Source organism: Podarcis vaucheri (assembly GCF_965113315.1).
Source record: "Podarcis vaucheri genome assembly, chromosome: Z".
NCBI lineage: Eukaryota > Metazoa > Chordata > Lepidosauria > Squamata > Lacertidae > Podarcis > Podarcis vaucheri.
In genome coordinates this window covers 36,700,919-36,716,308 of record NC_138758.1, presented here as the reverse complement: position 1 = coordinate 36,716,308, position 15,390 = coordinate 36,700,919, and the positions used below count along the sequence as shown (strand labels likewise).

General features: G+C 46.8%; 2 protein-coding genes and 1 long non-coding RNA gene across 6 annotated transcripts in view; 2 read left to right on the top strand and 1 right to left on the bottom strand.

Annotated features, from left to right (window-relative positions):
• FIBCD1 (fibrinogen C domain containing 1) overlaps nt 1-10,689 on the top strand; it is a 72,701-nt gene extending 62,012 nt beyond the window's left edge. For all 3 annotated transcript variants that reach the window (XM_082207852.1, XM_082207851.1, XM_082207853.1), the window contains 3 exons: nt 3,059-3,155; nt 7,474-7,653; nt 8,612-10,689. In XM_082207852.1, coding sequence (XP_082063978.1) covers nt 3,059-3,155; nt 7,474-7,653; nt 8,612-8,871 — 537 coding nt within the window. In that variant the 3' untranslated portion in view covers nt 8,872-10,689. The remainder of the gene's footprint in view (nt 1-3,058; nt 3,156-7,473; nt 7,654-8,611) is intronic.
• LOC309523771 overlaps nt 1-15,390 on the bottom strand; it is a 137,138-nt gene that overhangs the window by 101,853 nt on the left and 19,895 nt on the right. The gene's annotated exons all lie outside the window — the stretch shown is intronic.
• The window catches only part of QRFP (pyroglutamylated RFamide peptide), a 31,925-nt gene continuing 27,225 nt past the window's right edge, over nt 10,691-15,390 (top strand). The window contains exon 1 of the mRNA XM_082207901.1: nt 10,691-10,775. The gene's annotated coding sequence lies outside the window, so the exon portion shown is untranslated. The remainder of the gene's footprint in view (nt 10,776-15,390) is intronic.

Here is a 15,390-nt window from a genome sequence, read left to right as displayed (position 1 = left end):
CAGCTCATGGGAAGAAAACAGGAGAGGGAGGACATCAGTCAGAGATAATTCTTCCCCTCCCCCTCAACACACACTCCCACAGAACACTACAACTCCCTATCACCCAATGCAATTGACTGTAAATATTTCACACACTTGCAAAATTAACTACAGAAATGGTGGCGATCCCTGGCTTAGGTGGGTTTTTTGTTTTTGTTTTTAAAGAGAGGCTTGGACAAATGTACAGAGAGTAAGCTGGTCAGAAGCTGTTTGCTTCTTGGTTTGGAAACTGAGTCCATCACAGAACGCAGTGATGGATGGAATGAGAACGTGTGAACCTCCCAACTTCCCTTGATGCCCGTTGGATTCCCCCAGTGCTGGTTTTAAGCTAGAAAGCCCCATACTGTTTGGGATCCCTATACCCAGAATACTGCCTTTCCACGTATTTATTTGTTCCATAAAATTTATAACTGCTTGATTGTAAACAAAATAAAATGGTGGTGGGAGGGGAGGAAATCTCAAAGCAGGTTACAGAAAGGAAAAGTAACAACCATAATACTTTTGAAGGATGAGAATAACAGTAGACTGAAAACGGATTAAAACCCACATCAACTTTCTAAGAGTCTGAACATCTTTGTCTAAACAAAAATGTTTTTAGCCGGTGCTAAAAAGAATACAATGAAGCCAGCTGCCTGATATGAATAGGCAGGGAGTTGCTGCCACACTACTTAAAAATGAAGGGTGGGTATTATATGGCACCTGTAAGAGTGCCAGTTCTGCCGAATGAAATGGTCAAGTGGGCATAAATGGGATAAGGCCACCTTGCAGGTAAGTTGGTCCCAAGTTGTTAAGGGCTTTATATAATAATGACACACTGAACTTGGCCTGGTAGCAAAACAGCAGCCAGTGCAGATCTCTGAACTCAGGTGTGATATGCTGACAATGCCTCAGTCCTGTCAGCAACCAGGCTGCAGCATTCTGTACTAACTCCATCTTTTGGATCAATGCAAGGGAAGCCCCATATAGAACACATGGCAGTAATCTAGTCTTGAAGTAACACATATGAAGAAGGAGAGCTGCTGCCAGTCAGTGTAGACAATTCTGAACTAGATGGACCATTGGCCTGACTCTCGGTATAAGCAGCTTTCAATGTGCTATGAAACTAGCTTAGTTTATGGAGGTAAAGTTCATGTCTGCCTGCTTTTACATCTGGCACCTGGAAGATTGCCCATAATATGCGGCCCTCCAGCGGAAAAGGGTTCCCTGCCACTGTTAGAAATAATACCCCAGTTCCAACCCTCCAACCATTATTAGCCTGAGGGTAATGGTGGCATATTGGCATCACCAGTGGAAATAGGGTTACCATCACCAGAGTGCTGCTTTAAAGTAAATGGATGGGCCATTGTACTTGTATGGGCAACTTTGAAAGGCCTTTTAGGTCACGGCTGAAAATCCAGTGATCTGAGAACTCAGCTGTTCTGAAAGTAAACTTTCCTTTTGGTGCCCTTCCAGTCAAAATGTGCCCCTGCTTCATTAAATCAGGGGACGGACGCTTAATTAATGGTGAGTAGCAGACACAGGAGGTATTTTCTTGATTCTCCCGCCAATAGATCAAAGTTTAATTAAGCAAGAAAAGTACCAAAAGGAGGACATTTCACTTGGCTAATTTGAGAACCATGGCAGAAGGGGGTAAGGCGAACCAGTAAATGCACAGTCCGTTATTGCTTAATCTTTAATCAAAACTCTTTTGTTGCCCAGAAATGAAAGCCAGCTTGAAATGTTCACGTTCACCATTACATAGGGTTTGCCTATAAGACGCCGTGGTTCAAATGCAACACAGCAGGGCTTCCCTATCACTTGGCACACCACTCACAAATACCAGACCATGGGCACCTGAAGGGAGGTCATGTGGTCATGTGCCCCACAGCAAGTTTAGCGAGTTATAAAACACTGAATCATGAGATAACACATGGCTAAGGGGAGATCTGCTGGTAATCCAAAAGGCAGAATACAATTCAGTAGTTCTTCACGTAGAGGATAGTTAAAAAAGGGAACTCACTCCCATAGGATGCAGTGGTGGCCACCAACTTGGATGGCTTTAAAAGAGGATTAGAAAAATGCATTGAGGAGAGGGCTGTGCTACTACCTGCAATGGCTATGCTTAATCTCCACGGGTTGCAGGCATGCTTCTGAAGACTAGTTGCAGGAGACCCCTGGAGGGGAGAGGGCTCTTGTGCTGAAATCCTGCTTGCTGGTTTCCCACAGGCATCTGAGTGGCCTCTGTGAGAAGAGGAGACTGGACTAGAAGGGCCACTGGACTAATCCAGGAGGGGTCATCTTATATTCTTATGTCTGCTTTGCACATTCTTATGTCATCTTATATTCTTATGTCTGCTTTGCACATTACTTAAAAAAACAACAACCCTACAACAGTGTTGGGAAACCTCAGTCCCAGGGACCAAGTGCATCCCTGGAGACCTCTCAATCCAACCCTTGGGACTCCCCTCGGGCTTTACCTCCTCCTCAGCCATTCCTTCTTTCCATAGGCCACACTCCATACTACCTAGGCTTTGTATCCTTCTTGAGTGCTTTTGCCTGGCTGGAATGTGCCCTTGAACTCTGCTCATGCCCCTTGCCTCCCTCCCAGCCTGGCTTGCAGCCCCCAGGAGGTTGCCCAGGAGAGAATGCGGCCCTTGGGCTGGAAGAAAGCTCCCTGGGTGATAGCCTAGAATGAGAAAATTAATAGCCGCCATATCTGTAACATAACATTTCTGGTTTCAGTGTCAACCTCCCTATTAATCCTGACAGGAAGCCTCTTCAGAGTCCCTTTCGCTGAACCACTCCAACATAATTAGCCAATTTAACGGGGTTTTTAGTTTGCATCTCGGCTCTTTCATCTGATAAAGCGGCACCATCGCTCTTCAAACTGGACCATGAATGGGGGAGGCAAAGACAATGCTGACGGAGGCTCGCCCCCGCCTCCTCCCCCAGTGAACACATTCTCTCTCTCTCTCTCTCTCTCTCTCTCTCTCTCTCTCTCTTGTTCTTACTAATCCTGCACTGATTTCTCCCACTACAGGTCTTCCAGCGGCGTGAGGATGGCTCTGTGAATTTCTTCCGCGGGTGGGAAGCTTACAGGGATGGATTTGGGAAACTGACTGGAGAACACTGGCTCGGTATGTGCATCTTGGCCTTTATTATCACAGAGGCAGAGAAGTGGCTTTATTTATTTTTATCCCACCTTTTGCACCAAGTTGCTCAATGTGGTGCACATGATTTTCCTCCTCCTTTTCATCCTATCCTCACAACAACCCTGTGAGATAGGTTACAGGCTGAGAGGCAGTGACTGGCTCACCCAAGATGGTGGTCCTCATTTCCTCCTGTGGGAGTGAGTTCCATAGTTTAACTATGTGCTGCATGGAGAAGGACTTTATCTGTCCCAAACCTTCCATCATTCAGCTTCACTTGATACCCATGAGTTCTAGTGTTATGAGTGTTATGAGAAAGGAAGAAATTCCCACTCTCTCCAGGTCATGCATAATTTTATAAACTTCTATTATGTTGCCTCCTACTGCTTTTTTCTCAAAACCAAAATGTCCCAAACGCTCCAAGCACCTGTTCACTTTGGTATTTCCCTGTTATGCCAGCCTTGACCTGTTCCTAGATAAGCTGCACACCAGCGAGCAGAAACCTCTGAATCAAAACTGTTGGGGTTTGCAAGGAAAGCTGCTGTTGACGGTTGTGTCATGTTGTGGAGATGATTTCTACCTAAGGAGCCTGCAGCCTGCAAGTATAACTTAAAATACTGGTAATTAAAGAGAACACCAGGTATGATGGAGGAGAGGTTTGAAAATGGGAGACAAGGAGTCATCACTCACGGCGAATGACAACTTTCCCCAAATCACCTCTTAATTGAGAAATGATCAGCAGGACTCCTTCTCCCCTCTCACTACCCACCTCTAGAGAGGTGCTTTTGCAAGTCCTAATTGATAGGCAGTGAAATCCCATCTCTCAGCCTCTGAAGGCCCACACTAAAAGCTGCATGAAACAGAGGCTGGGAAGGTTTGGTCTGGGAAGTGGGACTAAATTGTGGATAAGGCACATGACACAACAGTCAACAGCAGCTTTCCTTGTTGTGTTGGCTGGGCTCTTAATATCCCACGGCCTCTTCCACCCCCACCTCCAATTGGTGCATGACATGGAGAAAGTGGGTGGTTTTTCTCCCTCTCTCATAACACTGGAACTTCTGGACATGCAATGAAGCTGAGTGTTGGAAGATTCAGGACAGATCAAAGAAAGGACTTCTTCACTTACTCCCACTGGATGCAGCTTGTATGGATTTGAAAGCAGAGTGGACAAATTCATGGAGGAGAAGTCTATCAATAGCTACTAGTCATAATGGCTATGTTCTGCCTCCACAGTTAGAGACAGTAATACCAGCTTCTGAATACCACTTGCTTTGGGACCACAGGAGGGGAATGTGCTGCTCTTATGCTCGAATCCTGCTTGTGGGTTTCCCAATGGGGCACCTGGTTGTTTACTGTGAGAACAGGATGCTAGAACTAGATGGGCCATTGGCCAGATCCAGCAGTGCTTTTCTTATGTTCGTACATCCGTAAAGGTAAAGGGACCCCTGACTATTAGGTCCAGTCATGGACGACTCTGGGGTTGCAGCGCTCATCTCGCTTTACTGGCCAAGGGAGCCGGCGTACAGCTTCCGGGTCATGTGGCCAGCATGCCTAAGCCGCTTCTGGCAAACCAGAGCAGTGCACAGAAACGTCATTTACCTTCCTGCCGGAGCGGTACCTATTTATCTACTTGCACTTTGATGTGCTTTTGAACTGCTAGGTTGGCAGGAGCAGGGACCGAGCAATGGGAGCTCACCCCGTCGCGGGGATTTGAACCACCGACCTTCTGACTACAGCGCCACCCGTGTCCCTTTTGTACATCCTTAGAATCATAGAATTGTAGAGTTGGAAGGAACTCTGAGGGTCATCTAGTCCAATCCCCTGCAATGCAGGAATCTCCACTAAAGTATCCATGGCAGGTGACCATTCAGCCTCTGCTTAAAAACCTCCAATGAAGTAGAGTCCACCACTTTCTGAGGAAGTCGGTTCCACAGTTGAACAGCTCTTACCACCAGAAAGTTCTTTCTGACATTGTGTCAGAATCTCCTTACTTGTAACTTAACGGTAACTACCCAGTGCAGAATCTTGAATCTCCAATATCTGCCCATCACACATTTTAAAAAGTAAAGTAAAGGACCCCTGACTGTTAAGACGAGTCACAAACAACTCTGGGGTTGCAGCGCTCATCTCGCTTTACTGGCTGAGGGAGCCGGCGTTTGTCTGCAGACAGTTTTTCCGAGTCATGTGGCCAGCATGACTAAGCCGCTTCTGGCGAAACCAGAGCAGCGCATGGAAACGCCGTTTACCTTCCCGCCAGAGTGGTACATATTTATCTACTTGCACTTTGACGTGCTTTTGAACTGCTAGGTAGGCAGGAGCTGGGACTGAACAACGGAAGCTCACCCCGTCGCGGGGATTCGAACCGCCGATCTTTCGATCAGCAAGCCCTAGGCTCAGTGGTTTAGACCACAGCGCCACCCATGTCACACATTTAGGCAGGTCTGATTTTTAATATTTTTGGTAGCCTTAAGAAAGCTGCTTTCTGAAAAGGCTGCACCTTCTAAAATGAATGTAGCAAATTATGTATTTCATAAAATGCACATACAGTGGTACCTCTGGATATACATACCTCCAGTTGCTTCAGGATGTGAACACAGCAAACCCGGAAGTATTTTTCCGGCTTTCACCACGCGCACATACGCAGAAGCAGTCCCTCCGGTTGCGGAAACCTCAGGATCCAACCAGAGCTCCGGAAAAGGATCCCGTCCGCAACCGGAGGTACCACAGTACTGCTTGATTGCAAAAAACCCCAAAACCAAAGATATCAAATTCTCAAAATGGTATACAAAGAAATAGGAGTGGCGCTTGGGGGGGAATTGTCATCACGCCACTCCTTGGTGTGTGGAGTGCCTCAGGGTGCGATTCTCTCCCTGATGCTTTTTAACATCTTTATGTGCCCCCTCGCCTAGCTTGTCCGGAGTTTTGGGCTGGGCTGCCATCAGTATGCCGATGACACCCAACTCTATCTGTTGATGGATGGCCATCCTGACTCAGCCCCAGATACACTGACCAGATGTCTGGAAGCTGTGGCTGGATGGTTACGTGGGAGCCGGTTGAAGTTAAATCCTTCGAAGACAGAGGTCCTCTGGCTGGGACGGAGCGATATGGGATTGAGGGGGCAACTCCCATCTCTTGCGGGGGTGCAATTAGTGCCAGCTTCGTCCGTTAAGAGTTTGGGTGTAATCTTCGATACCTCCCTCTCTATGGAGGCGCAGATTACAGCTATAACAAAGGCGGCATTTTTTCATCTCTGCCAAGCTCAGCAGTTGGCTCCTTATCTCTCTCGCCCTGACCTAGCCACTGTGATCCACGCGACGGTCACCTCCAGACTGGATTATTGTAACTCGCTCTACGTGGGGCTGCCCTTGAGACTGACCCAGAAACTCCAGCAGGTGCAGAATGCCGCAACGAGACTCCTTATGGGGTCTTCGCTGCGAGATCATATCCATCCAGTACTATACCAGCTGCACTGGCTCCCGGTGGAGTACAGGATCAGGTTTAAGGTGCTGGTTTTAACCTTTAAAGCCCTATACGGCCTAGGACCCTCGTACCTATGGGACCGCCTCTCCTGGTATGTCCCACAGAGAAATTTACGGTCTGCAAATAAAAACACCCTAAAGATCCCAGGCCACAGAGAGGTTAGGTTGGCCTCAACTAGAGCCAGGGCTTTCTCGGCCGCGGCTCCAATCTGGTGGAACGCTCTGTCACAAGAGACTAGGGCCCTGCAGGACCTGACATCCTTCCGCAGGGCCTGCAAGACAGAGCTGTTCCACCAGGCCTTTTGTCAGGGCGCAGCCTGACCCCCTCCTCTGGCAATCTGCACAAAATTTTGCTTGATGGTTGCCATTAATTTGATTTTAATTTGATTTAATTAATTTTATAATGAATGTTTTAGAATGTTGGATTATTTTGATTGTTGTTAGCCGCCCTGAGCCCAGCTTCGGCTGGGGAGGGCGGGATATAAATAAAATTTATTATTATTATTATTATAAAACAATGAAATTGCCAGTAAAAAAGTACAAAACAGCTATTTAAAAGTCTTCAAAATACAATTAAAGCCAGGAAGTTTAAACTGAGATTAAAACATGTCAGCATTCTACATGTCTGGATAGGCTTGCTTAAACAAAAAAATGTTTATAGCTGGTGCTGAAATGAGTGCAGCAAAGGCACCTGTCTGATGTCAATAGGCAGGGAGTTCCAAAGTTTGTATTTCCTCGTTTATAAAATGCAGTGTCTGACAAACGGTAATGTATTTAAGGACACATCCATATCCCACATATAAACTGATTAGAAACTCATTTAATAGGGCTGAAGACGATCCATGCCTTGACCACGCAAGCCAACTATGAGCTGCGCATTGACCTAGAGGACTTTGATAATGGCACAGCTTATGCACATTATGGAACATTTTCGGTGGGTTTGTTCTCTGTCGACCCTGAGGAAGATGGCTATCCAGTTACTGTTGCTGACTATTCTGGGACAGCAGGTAAGTTTGCCTGGTGCCCAGGGCAGAGGGGATATGTGTGAGAGGGGAAACAGATACGCATGTGCAGTGGATATTTGTGCACTGAGGATGTGTGTTTGTGAATAGCTGTGGAAGTTTGGGGTATATACCTCTTCGTGGATCACCAGGAAAGAAGGAAGGTAGGAAGGAAGGCCATTTGCTCTGTGCTCAAAATACCGTGCATTATATCCAGAACAGCACCGGTGCTAATAGCATTGGAGCAATCGGGCCTGTCAGAACGGCAAATTTCCACTTCAAAACAGCTGCTCAGAATTGAAACTTCAGGTCAGAAATTGACATTTCACCCTGACAGAAAGAACATTTAGGTCGGAACGTCCAATTTGCAAGGAAGAATTTAGCTCTCAGCTGTCAGGGACTAACTCAGAAAGCAAATATTTATAGTTTTATTGACGTAAAACAAAACAAAACAAAATTTTATTTCAACTGAATTGCAAAACCCTTTCTAAAATGTAGAGCTACAGTTCTGTTCATTCGTTTAGCCTCACCAAAACCTGCACCTTTAGTTTTTCAGGCTTCCATTACTTTGTCACAGAATGTTGACATTAATACCCCTAGCGCAGATCTGGCGCCACCTGCTAGCCACAATGGCTATGCTTTTGTCTCAATGGTTGGAGGCAGTAATGCTTCTGAATACCAGTAGCTGGAAAGCTCAGGAAGGGAGAGTGTGCTTGTGCCAGAATCCTGCCTGTGAGTTTCCTACAGGCATCTGGTTGGCTACTGTGAGGACAGGATGATGGACTAGATGGGCCATTGGCTTCCTCCAGCAAACTCTTCTTATGTTCTTACAGACCTGCTCAGAGCTTTTGGAGCAAATTTCAATAGGCTGCCTGTGGAGTTGGGGGGCAGATGTCCCTGTCCACCAAGTGGCCCTTTCCAAAGACCTCACCACACCCTGACAAATGACTCCTTCCCCCTGCAGGCGACTCGTTCCTGAAGCACAATGGCATGAAGTTCACCACCAAAGACTTGGACAACGACCACTCAGAGAACAACTGTGCCTCCTTCTACCACGGGGCCTGGTGGTACCGCAATTGCCACACCTCCAACCTGAACGGGCAGTACCTGAAGGGCCACCACAGCTCCTACGCCGATGGCATCGAGTGGTCCTCATGGACAGGCTGGCAGTACTCCCTCAAGTTCACCGAGATGAAGATCCGGCCTGCCAGAGATGAGAATTAGCTAAGTCTCCTTCCCACATCACCCTACTTGTTCTCTATCCCCACCCCACCCACACCCACACCCCCAGTCCCCCGTAGCTCAGTGTTGTTTTTTGTCTGAGTCTGGGGCAGCAGGACCTGAAAGAGCCCCCTTCCCACCAACCAATGTTTTAATACTTCAAGAGTTCCCCTTGATGTGCACAGCCGGTTCCTGGAAGCAAAGGCACCAGCTCTACCTCTTCCAAAGCAAGGGTTGTCTTAAGTCCACAAGTCTCCCATATAAACACAAGCAAGAAGGATTCCCCAGCTGCACAATGGAAGCCATCTTACTCACCCCCACCCCGACGACAACGACGACTACTTATTATTCTTATTCTTATTATGAAAAAAGAGAGATGCTTTGATAGCCAAAGAACCTGGCCCCTAGAATGTGTGAATCTCTTAGTGGTCCAAGCATATCCAGCATCCCACCCCATAGTAGAGATGTAATCATGTTATTTATAACAACGGCCTGATCTTTAGGCAAGGTGAGCTCACATACAAGGCCAGGCTGAAGGAGATGAAATAGACCCACGGCAAGGAAGGAAGGCTTTGTGTCAGTGCTGAGAATGACTGACAGTGCTTCAAAGAAAAGCCAAAGGAAAATATTGCTGTGCTGTCAGGAAATCACACATCATGGATTGCACTGAAAATGACTCCTGGATCATAGAATCGTAGAGTTGGATGGACTCAAAGAGTAATCTACTCTAGTCCACTGCGAAGCAGGAATCACAACTCAAGAATCCTTGACATATCCAACCTCTGTTCATTTGGTGTGAGCTTGCCTCACTGTCACAACCAGGGGCATCAAGAGAACTTTGAAGGAAACAGGAGCAGGAACTGCTGAAACAGTTTGCTTTTTCACCTTCTTGTCTGGAACAGAAATCATTCCAGCGATTATTTTCAGTATTTGCCTTTGTTGTTGCTTCCAGTCTGCCGATGATCTGTAACTGATTATGCTACACACACACACACACACAGACACACACCGATCTGCACTGCATTTCCTTTGCATTAAATAAATGCGGTGGGATAATGTAATGACAGCATATGTCACCTGCGTAATTTTTTGTGTAAGTTACATTATTTCATCACAGCAGATGAGATGAGTAGTTTTGGCGGAAGACAAAAAGGAGCGGAATAGAAACAGTGTTACATGTGACAGCTACAGGGCAGAACCAAAAGGGATGTCTTCTCACATCTCTAGTCACAACACTTTCTTTGTGTTGCTGCACGAAGACTGGAGGGTGCCCCACTGTTCTTATGGACAAAAGGACAAACTAAGCACCAGGGTGAAGGATGGAGTCAGCACCTCAAGAGTAATGATTTGCACCAGGACATGCAAACCAAGAATGGCCAGCCTTCAGGCATAGCTGGACTCCTCTATCTTCTCTCAACCTAACTAATTCAAAGCCACAGGAATCAGCCACATTTGTTTGTGAATCCTTTTGAAGCTGGGATAGACAGAGGTAACAAGGCACCCACAGGCCCTGAGCCAATAGAATCTGAGCAGGAAAACACACTGGAGGTTGTGAGAAAGAGCCACAAGCAAGGAGGGGGCTGTACTTTCAATGGGAAAGAGCTCAGTGGTAAAGCAGAAGATGTAGAAGATCCTAGGTTCAGTCCCCAGCATCTCTCTCCAGATAGGGCAGGGAGAGACCCACTGTCTGAAACCCTGGAAAACTGTAAACAATGTCATGTGACAAAGCGCGTCAAACAATACTGAACTAGATGGACTAATGGTCTGTCTCAGCATAATAAGGCAGCTTCCTGTGTTCATCAAGAGCATCCGCAGCTCTGTGCCAGAGTACCTGCTATGCATGCAGAAGGTCCAGTGCTTTTTTTTTCAGTCGGAGTGTGTCGAAGCACAGTTCTGGCACTTCTCAGGTGGGTGCCATTGTGGGCTGGCGATCCTCCCACCTGTTTCTTGCCTTTTACATACTTCTGAGAAGCCCAAAGCAAACATTTGAAGTCAAAATGGAAGTTGGTCAGCATGTGTGAGTCTACAGTTTTTTTAGAACTATGACTCCACCTAGCTCCTAGCCGTGATTGGTCAAGCTGGGGGGGGGGGCAATTCATATTCCATTTTCTTCAATCAGTCTCCAGTGTAGCAGCGGCAGGCTTTAAGCTTTCCTGCCAGGACTCTACTGTTGCACATGTGTGTGTTTCTGCAAGGGCCTTTCTGAGATGCCCTAGCCACCTGCCTGAATCTAAGAGAACGAGGGAAGCAGGGGTGCATTTATCTGACCTGCACCAGAACCAGGGGTGACCTCCAAACCGGTTAGAGAGACAGCTTGCAGTAGCTTTTAGCACCTCCGTGGGTTTGTTGTCAAACTGGCAATTGTTCAGGGTTGCCCTGAGTTGCCCGACGACTTACTGTAACAACTTTGTGGTGAGTTCCAGCACCTATTTTTCTAGTGGGTAGGACGGGGGAAGCACTGAGAAGGCCCGAGGTTCAATATCTGGCATCCCCAGACAAGGATGGGTTGACTCCTTATTTGAAACTGTGGAGAACCTCTGCTAGTTAGTTTTGACTGTACCAGGCTAGATGGACCAACCGTCGGACTTTGTATAAGGTAGCATCCTGTGTTCCTATGGAGGAATTTGCCCTTGTGTCTCAGTTCTGCAGAAAGCAAAAAGGGCAGGCACCTCTGAAGAATCACATTGCCTTCAGATGAGGGAGCAAGCTGTGATGTAATAAAGGCAGAATTAATTCATGCCCCCAAATCCAGCAAATCCTGAGCACCCAGTGCTTCCCTGCACGCACACACATAGGCAAATGAGGCTCATATTTCACATGGTGACTATCAAATTCTCTGTGGCCCATATATCTAGGGAAAAAAGTTTTAAATGGGGAAAGCTGAGCCTAGTCATAGAGCATCTTCTAGAGATGCAGAAAGTCCCAGCTTCAGCCCCTGCCATTTCCAGGTAGATCTGGGAGATTTGCTACCTGAAACCCCTGGAGAACCACATTCAATCAGGGTAGATAATACCAACCTAGGTGGGCCAATGGTCTGACACAATACAGGGCAGCTTCCTATTCTCCTATTTAACTATGAGTTTAAAAAAAACACCATGAGGTTTTTTCAGAACCATGAGGACCAGGATCTTGACAAACGTAGGGCTCTAGCTCAGTAGTAGAGCATCTGAGTGTCATTCAGAAGGTCCCAGATTCAATCCTTAATGGCATCTTCAGTAGGGCTTGAAGAGAACTCTTGCCTGAAACCCCTGGAGAGCTGCTGCCAGCCAGTGTAGACAATACTGAGCTAGGTGGACCAATGACTTCATACAAGGCAGCTTCCTCTGTTCCCCAAAGCCTTCCCAAAGACTATTCAACTGATCAAACTGGCTCTTGATAATCAATAACTGCACTGCCACCCAAATTCAGAATCTGGGATTCCCACTGGCACTAATGCCTGCAAGTGCTTCACACATCATGCTTCTATAAATATTGGGGGGGGGGAGGACCACTGTCCACATGTCCAAACAGGCACATGGGCTGTCACTCAGTGGGATTGGACCTGCTTTGCATACAGAAGGTCCCAGGTTCGACTACCAGCATCTCCCATTAAAAGTGAATCATGGACAGCAGAGGCAAGAATGGCCTATACCCCAAGTTCTTTGGAGAGACTGGCTGCCAGTCAGAATAGCCCATTCTTTGTTATATGGAGCAATGATCTAACTCAGCTTCACAATCACAACTTCCATGGTCCTGTAGGAAATGCATTATGTGTGAAGCAGCCCCAAGGATGGTTATCAGTCTATTACCTTCTCCTTACCAGGAAAATATAGGCTTCACAGCTCCCACATTTGGTGAGGATTGAACTTTCAATACACTATCAGGATCAGGGGGGAAAACAACTCACCCTATTATTCTTACTCACTGCCTCCTCTCCCTGTCATTCAGCACCTTCATTTCTGTTAACCTGTCTTGTCAGTTCCCAAAACTGGGAGGAATCCAGAGTCAATTTGAGTTTGGGTTGCATTGGATTGAGTTGAGTTGAGTTTATCTTGTAGGCAGAATGGGAAGTTTATAGCAGACATTGTTCACCCCTGCTCTTGATATATCAGCTTGGGAAATATTCCTAAGGTGGAGAATGTGTGTATGTGTATGAGACAGCTCCCATATTTTGGGTGGCACTGAAAAAGCTAAGTTCTAGCCTGCTCCCAGCTGAATAGTGGGTACAAACCACATGTCCAGCCTATGATTTTTCTCACCTGGCTTGCTGAGGAGCGTATGACTTCCGCCTTCCATCTGTGCTAGAATAAATTGTTGTGCACACCCCAGTCTCTTTAGTGGTGATAGATTTCAGGGTGCTTACACAGGGTTCAGTTTCCTTGGAATGAAGGTCAATGGAGACTGTGGTGTCTTTAGAATATATGGTTCTACTTCTACATATATACAACCTGAGTTTAGGATGAAGGGTCTCACAGCCTTAACACTCTGACAGATATTGCTTCCCCTTTGGGTTTCCAGGGAAACCCCTGAGTCACAGCTTGGGGTCTAGCACAAAACAGGCATGCCTCTCTGTCTCCAGCTTCCATCATCAGCCAAAACTCTGTCTTACACAAAAAAACCTCCTTAGCTTGTTGTTCCCCATCCTAGGATTATGTGGCATCCAGCCAGGTGAGGTGGTGGAAAGCCCATCCATATGTTTCTATGGCAGTCTCTTTGGACTGGTCTGACCAGTTCACCAGGTTTCCTCTTGTAGATCTTAACCTCACAGTCACGGGGTCACAAGTTTGAAAGGATACCCATGGAGATCATCTAAACTAACCCCCAACCTTATAACAGTAGTGGTGGTTGCCACATTCCCCTTGCTCCAGCAGTGTCTATTGCCCAGGGAGGACAGAAGGCCATGGGCTCATTTTTGCATCAGACAGAAGCTGTGCATCTTTCAAGATTCCCCCAAGCCTCTCATTTCTTCCAATCCCATTAAGGTCTTGCAGAAGCAATCAGAGAGGGCTTATTATCTGTGGGTCACTGATAACTTCAGAAATTGCTTCCCACCTGTCCTCAAGCCCTCCATACCTCAGCTGCTGTTGCATGGCAGAAATCATGTCAAGGTAGGAAAGCTTGGTTAATATGTATTTATTTTCTTTTCTTTTCTTTGTCATCTCAGGCTTTCACAGCAAACAACAGAAAACAGGATTGCCAAAGGAGCTTTAAGCAAATGTCACAACCCCAACTGTGGTGCTTAGTTTGTAAAGAGACTGCAGTGGAGTGGGGGGGGGGGCTCATAAGAGAGATAGTTAGCAGAGCAAGCTGTTCGCCATCAAGCCCAGATGTTCAAAAATGGGGTGTCTGCCTTAGCTTGCTGTGGCCAATTCCACTCACTTCCAAGTGCTTATGGAACAGATCTGGCAATGGTTTTGCAGCAAACTCTTTAGCAGTTTGATGCTGAAGGACTGGTAGAGAGAAGAGGCGAGACGGAGGAAGCGGGTGTGTTCTTGGCACTAACAGGGAGGCAAAGGGTGGTTTTAAAAGTGGGTTGGAGAAATTCATGGAGGAGAAGGCTATCAACAACTACTAGTCATGTTCCACCTCCATAGATGGAGGCAATAATGCTTCTGAATGCCAGTTGCCAGAGACCTCAAGAGGGGAAAGAGCTCTTGTGCTCAAATCCTGCTTGCAGTTTTCCCATTGGGGCATCTAGTTGGCCACTGTGGGAACAGAATGTTGGATTAGATGCACCGTTTTTGGCTTGATCCAGCAGGCAAGCTCTTCTTGTGTTCTCCCAGTTGCTGAGAATCACAAGTAGGGAGAACTGTTCAGCTTCTGCATTTGGGTCTCCCATTGGGGCATCTGCAAGAACAGGATGATGGACAAGATGGACCTCATTTGTCCTCATCCAGCAGGGTTCACCTCATGTTCTGCCCCCTCTGTTGGAGGCTGTATGCCTCTGAATACCAGTTGCTGGAGGCACAGGAGGGGAGAGTGCTCTTGTGCTCAGGCCTGGCTTATAGGCTTCCCATTGGGGCAGCTAGCTGGCCACTGAGAACAGGAGGCTGACTAAATGGGCCAGCAATTTCTTATGATGGAGCCTGGTTAGATATAGTGGTTCAGGAGATCTCCCATTGTCTCTGCCCTGCAGGAATGGGAGAAAGGATTTTGATATGAGTTGCTGAGAGATTCCTTCTCAAGAGAAATGAATCTGGAGATTCTTGCGGAGGGGAAAACACTCAAGGAGTTGCATAGGAAGTATTTCCTTTCAATAACAGAATATTTCTCAGGTGAGGTAGGTAAGCAGTTCCACACAGCTCTGAACCACCACCTGAATTTGCCTACGGAAACATTTTGAAGGTTATTGGAACAATCCATGCATGGGCAAAGTTCCCTAGGAATCCCTGGAGAAGACAATTGTTCTGCCAGCATTACCTGGCTGGTGTCTTGAGCTTGGCATGAGAGGAGCCAAGATTAAGAACCAACTTCCATGCCATGTAAAATACCAAACTTAAAAGAAAGGGAGCTTTGGGGGCAGATCCACACCAGACATTTAAA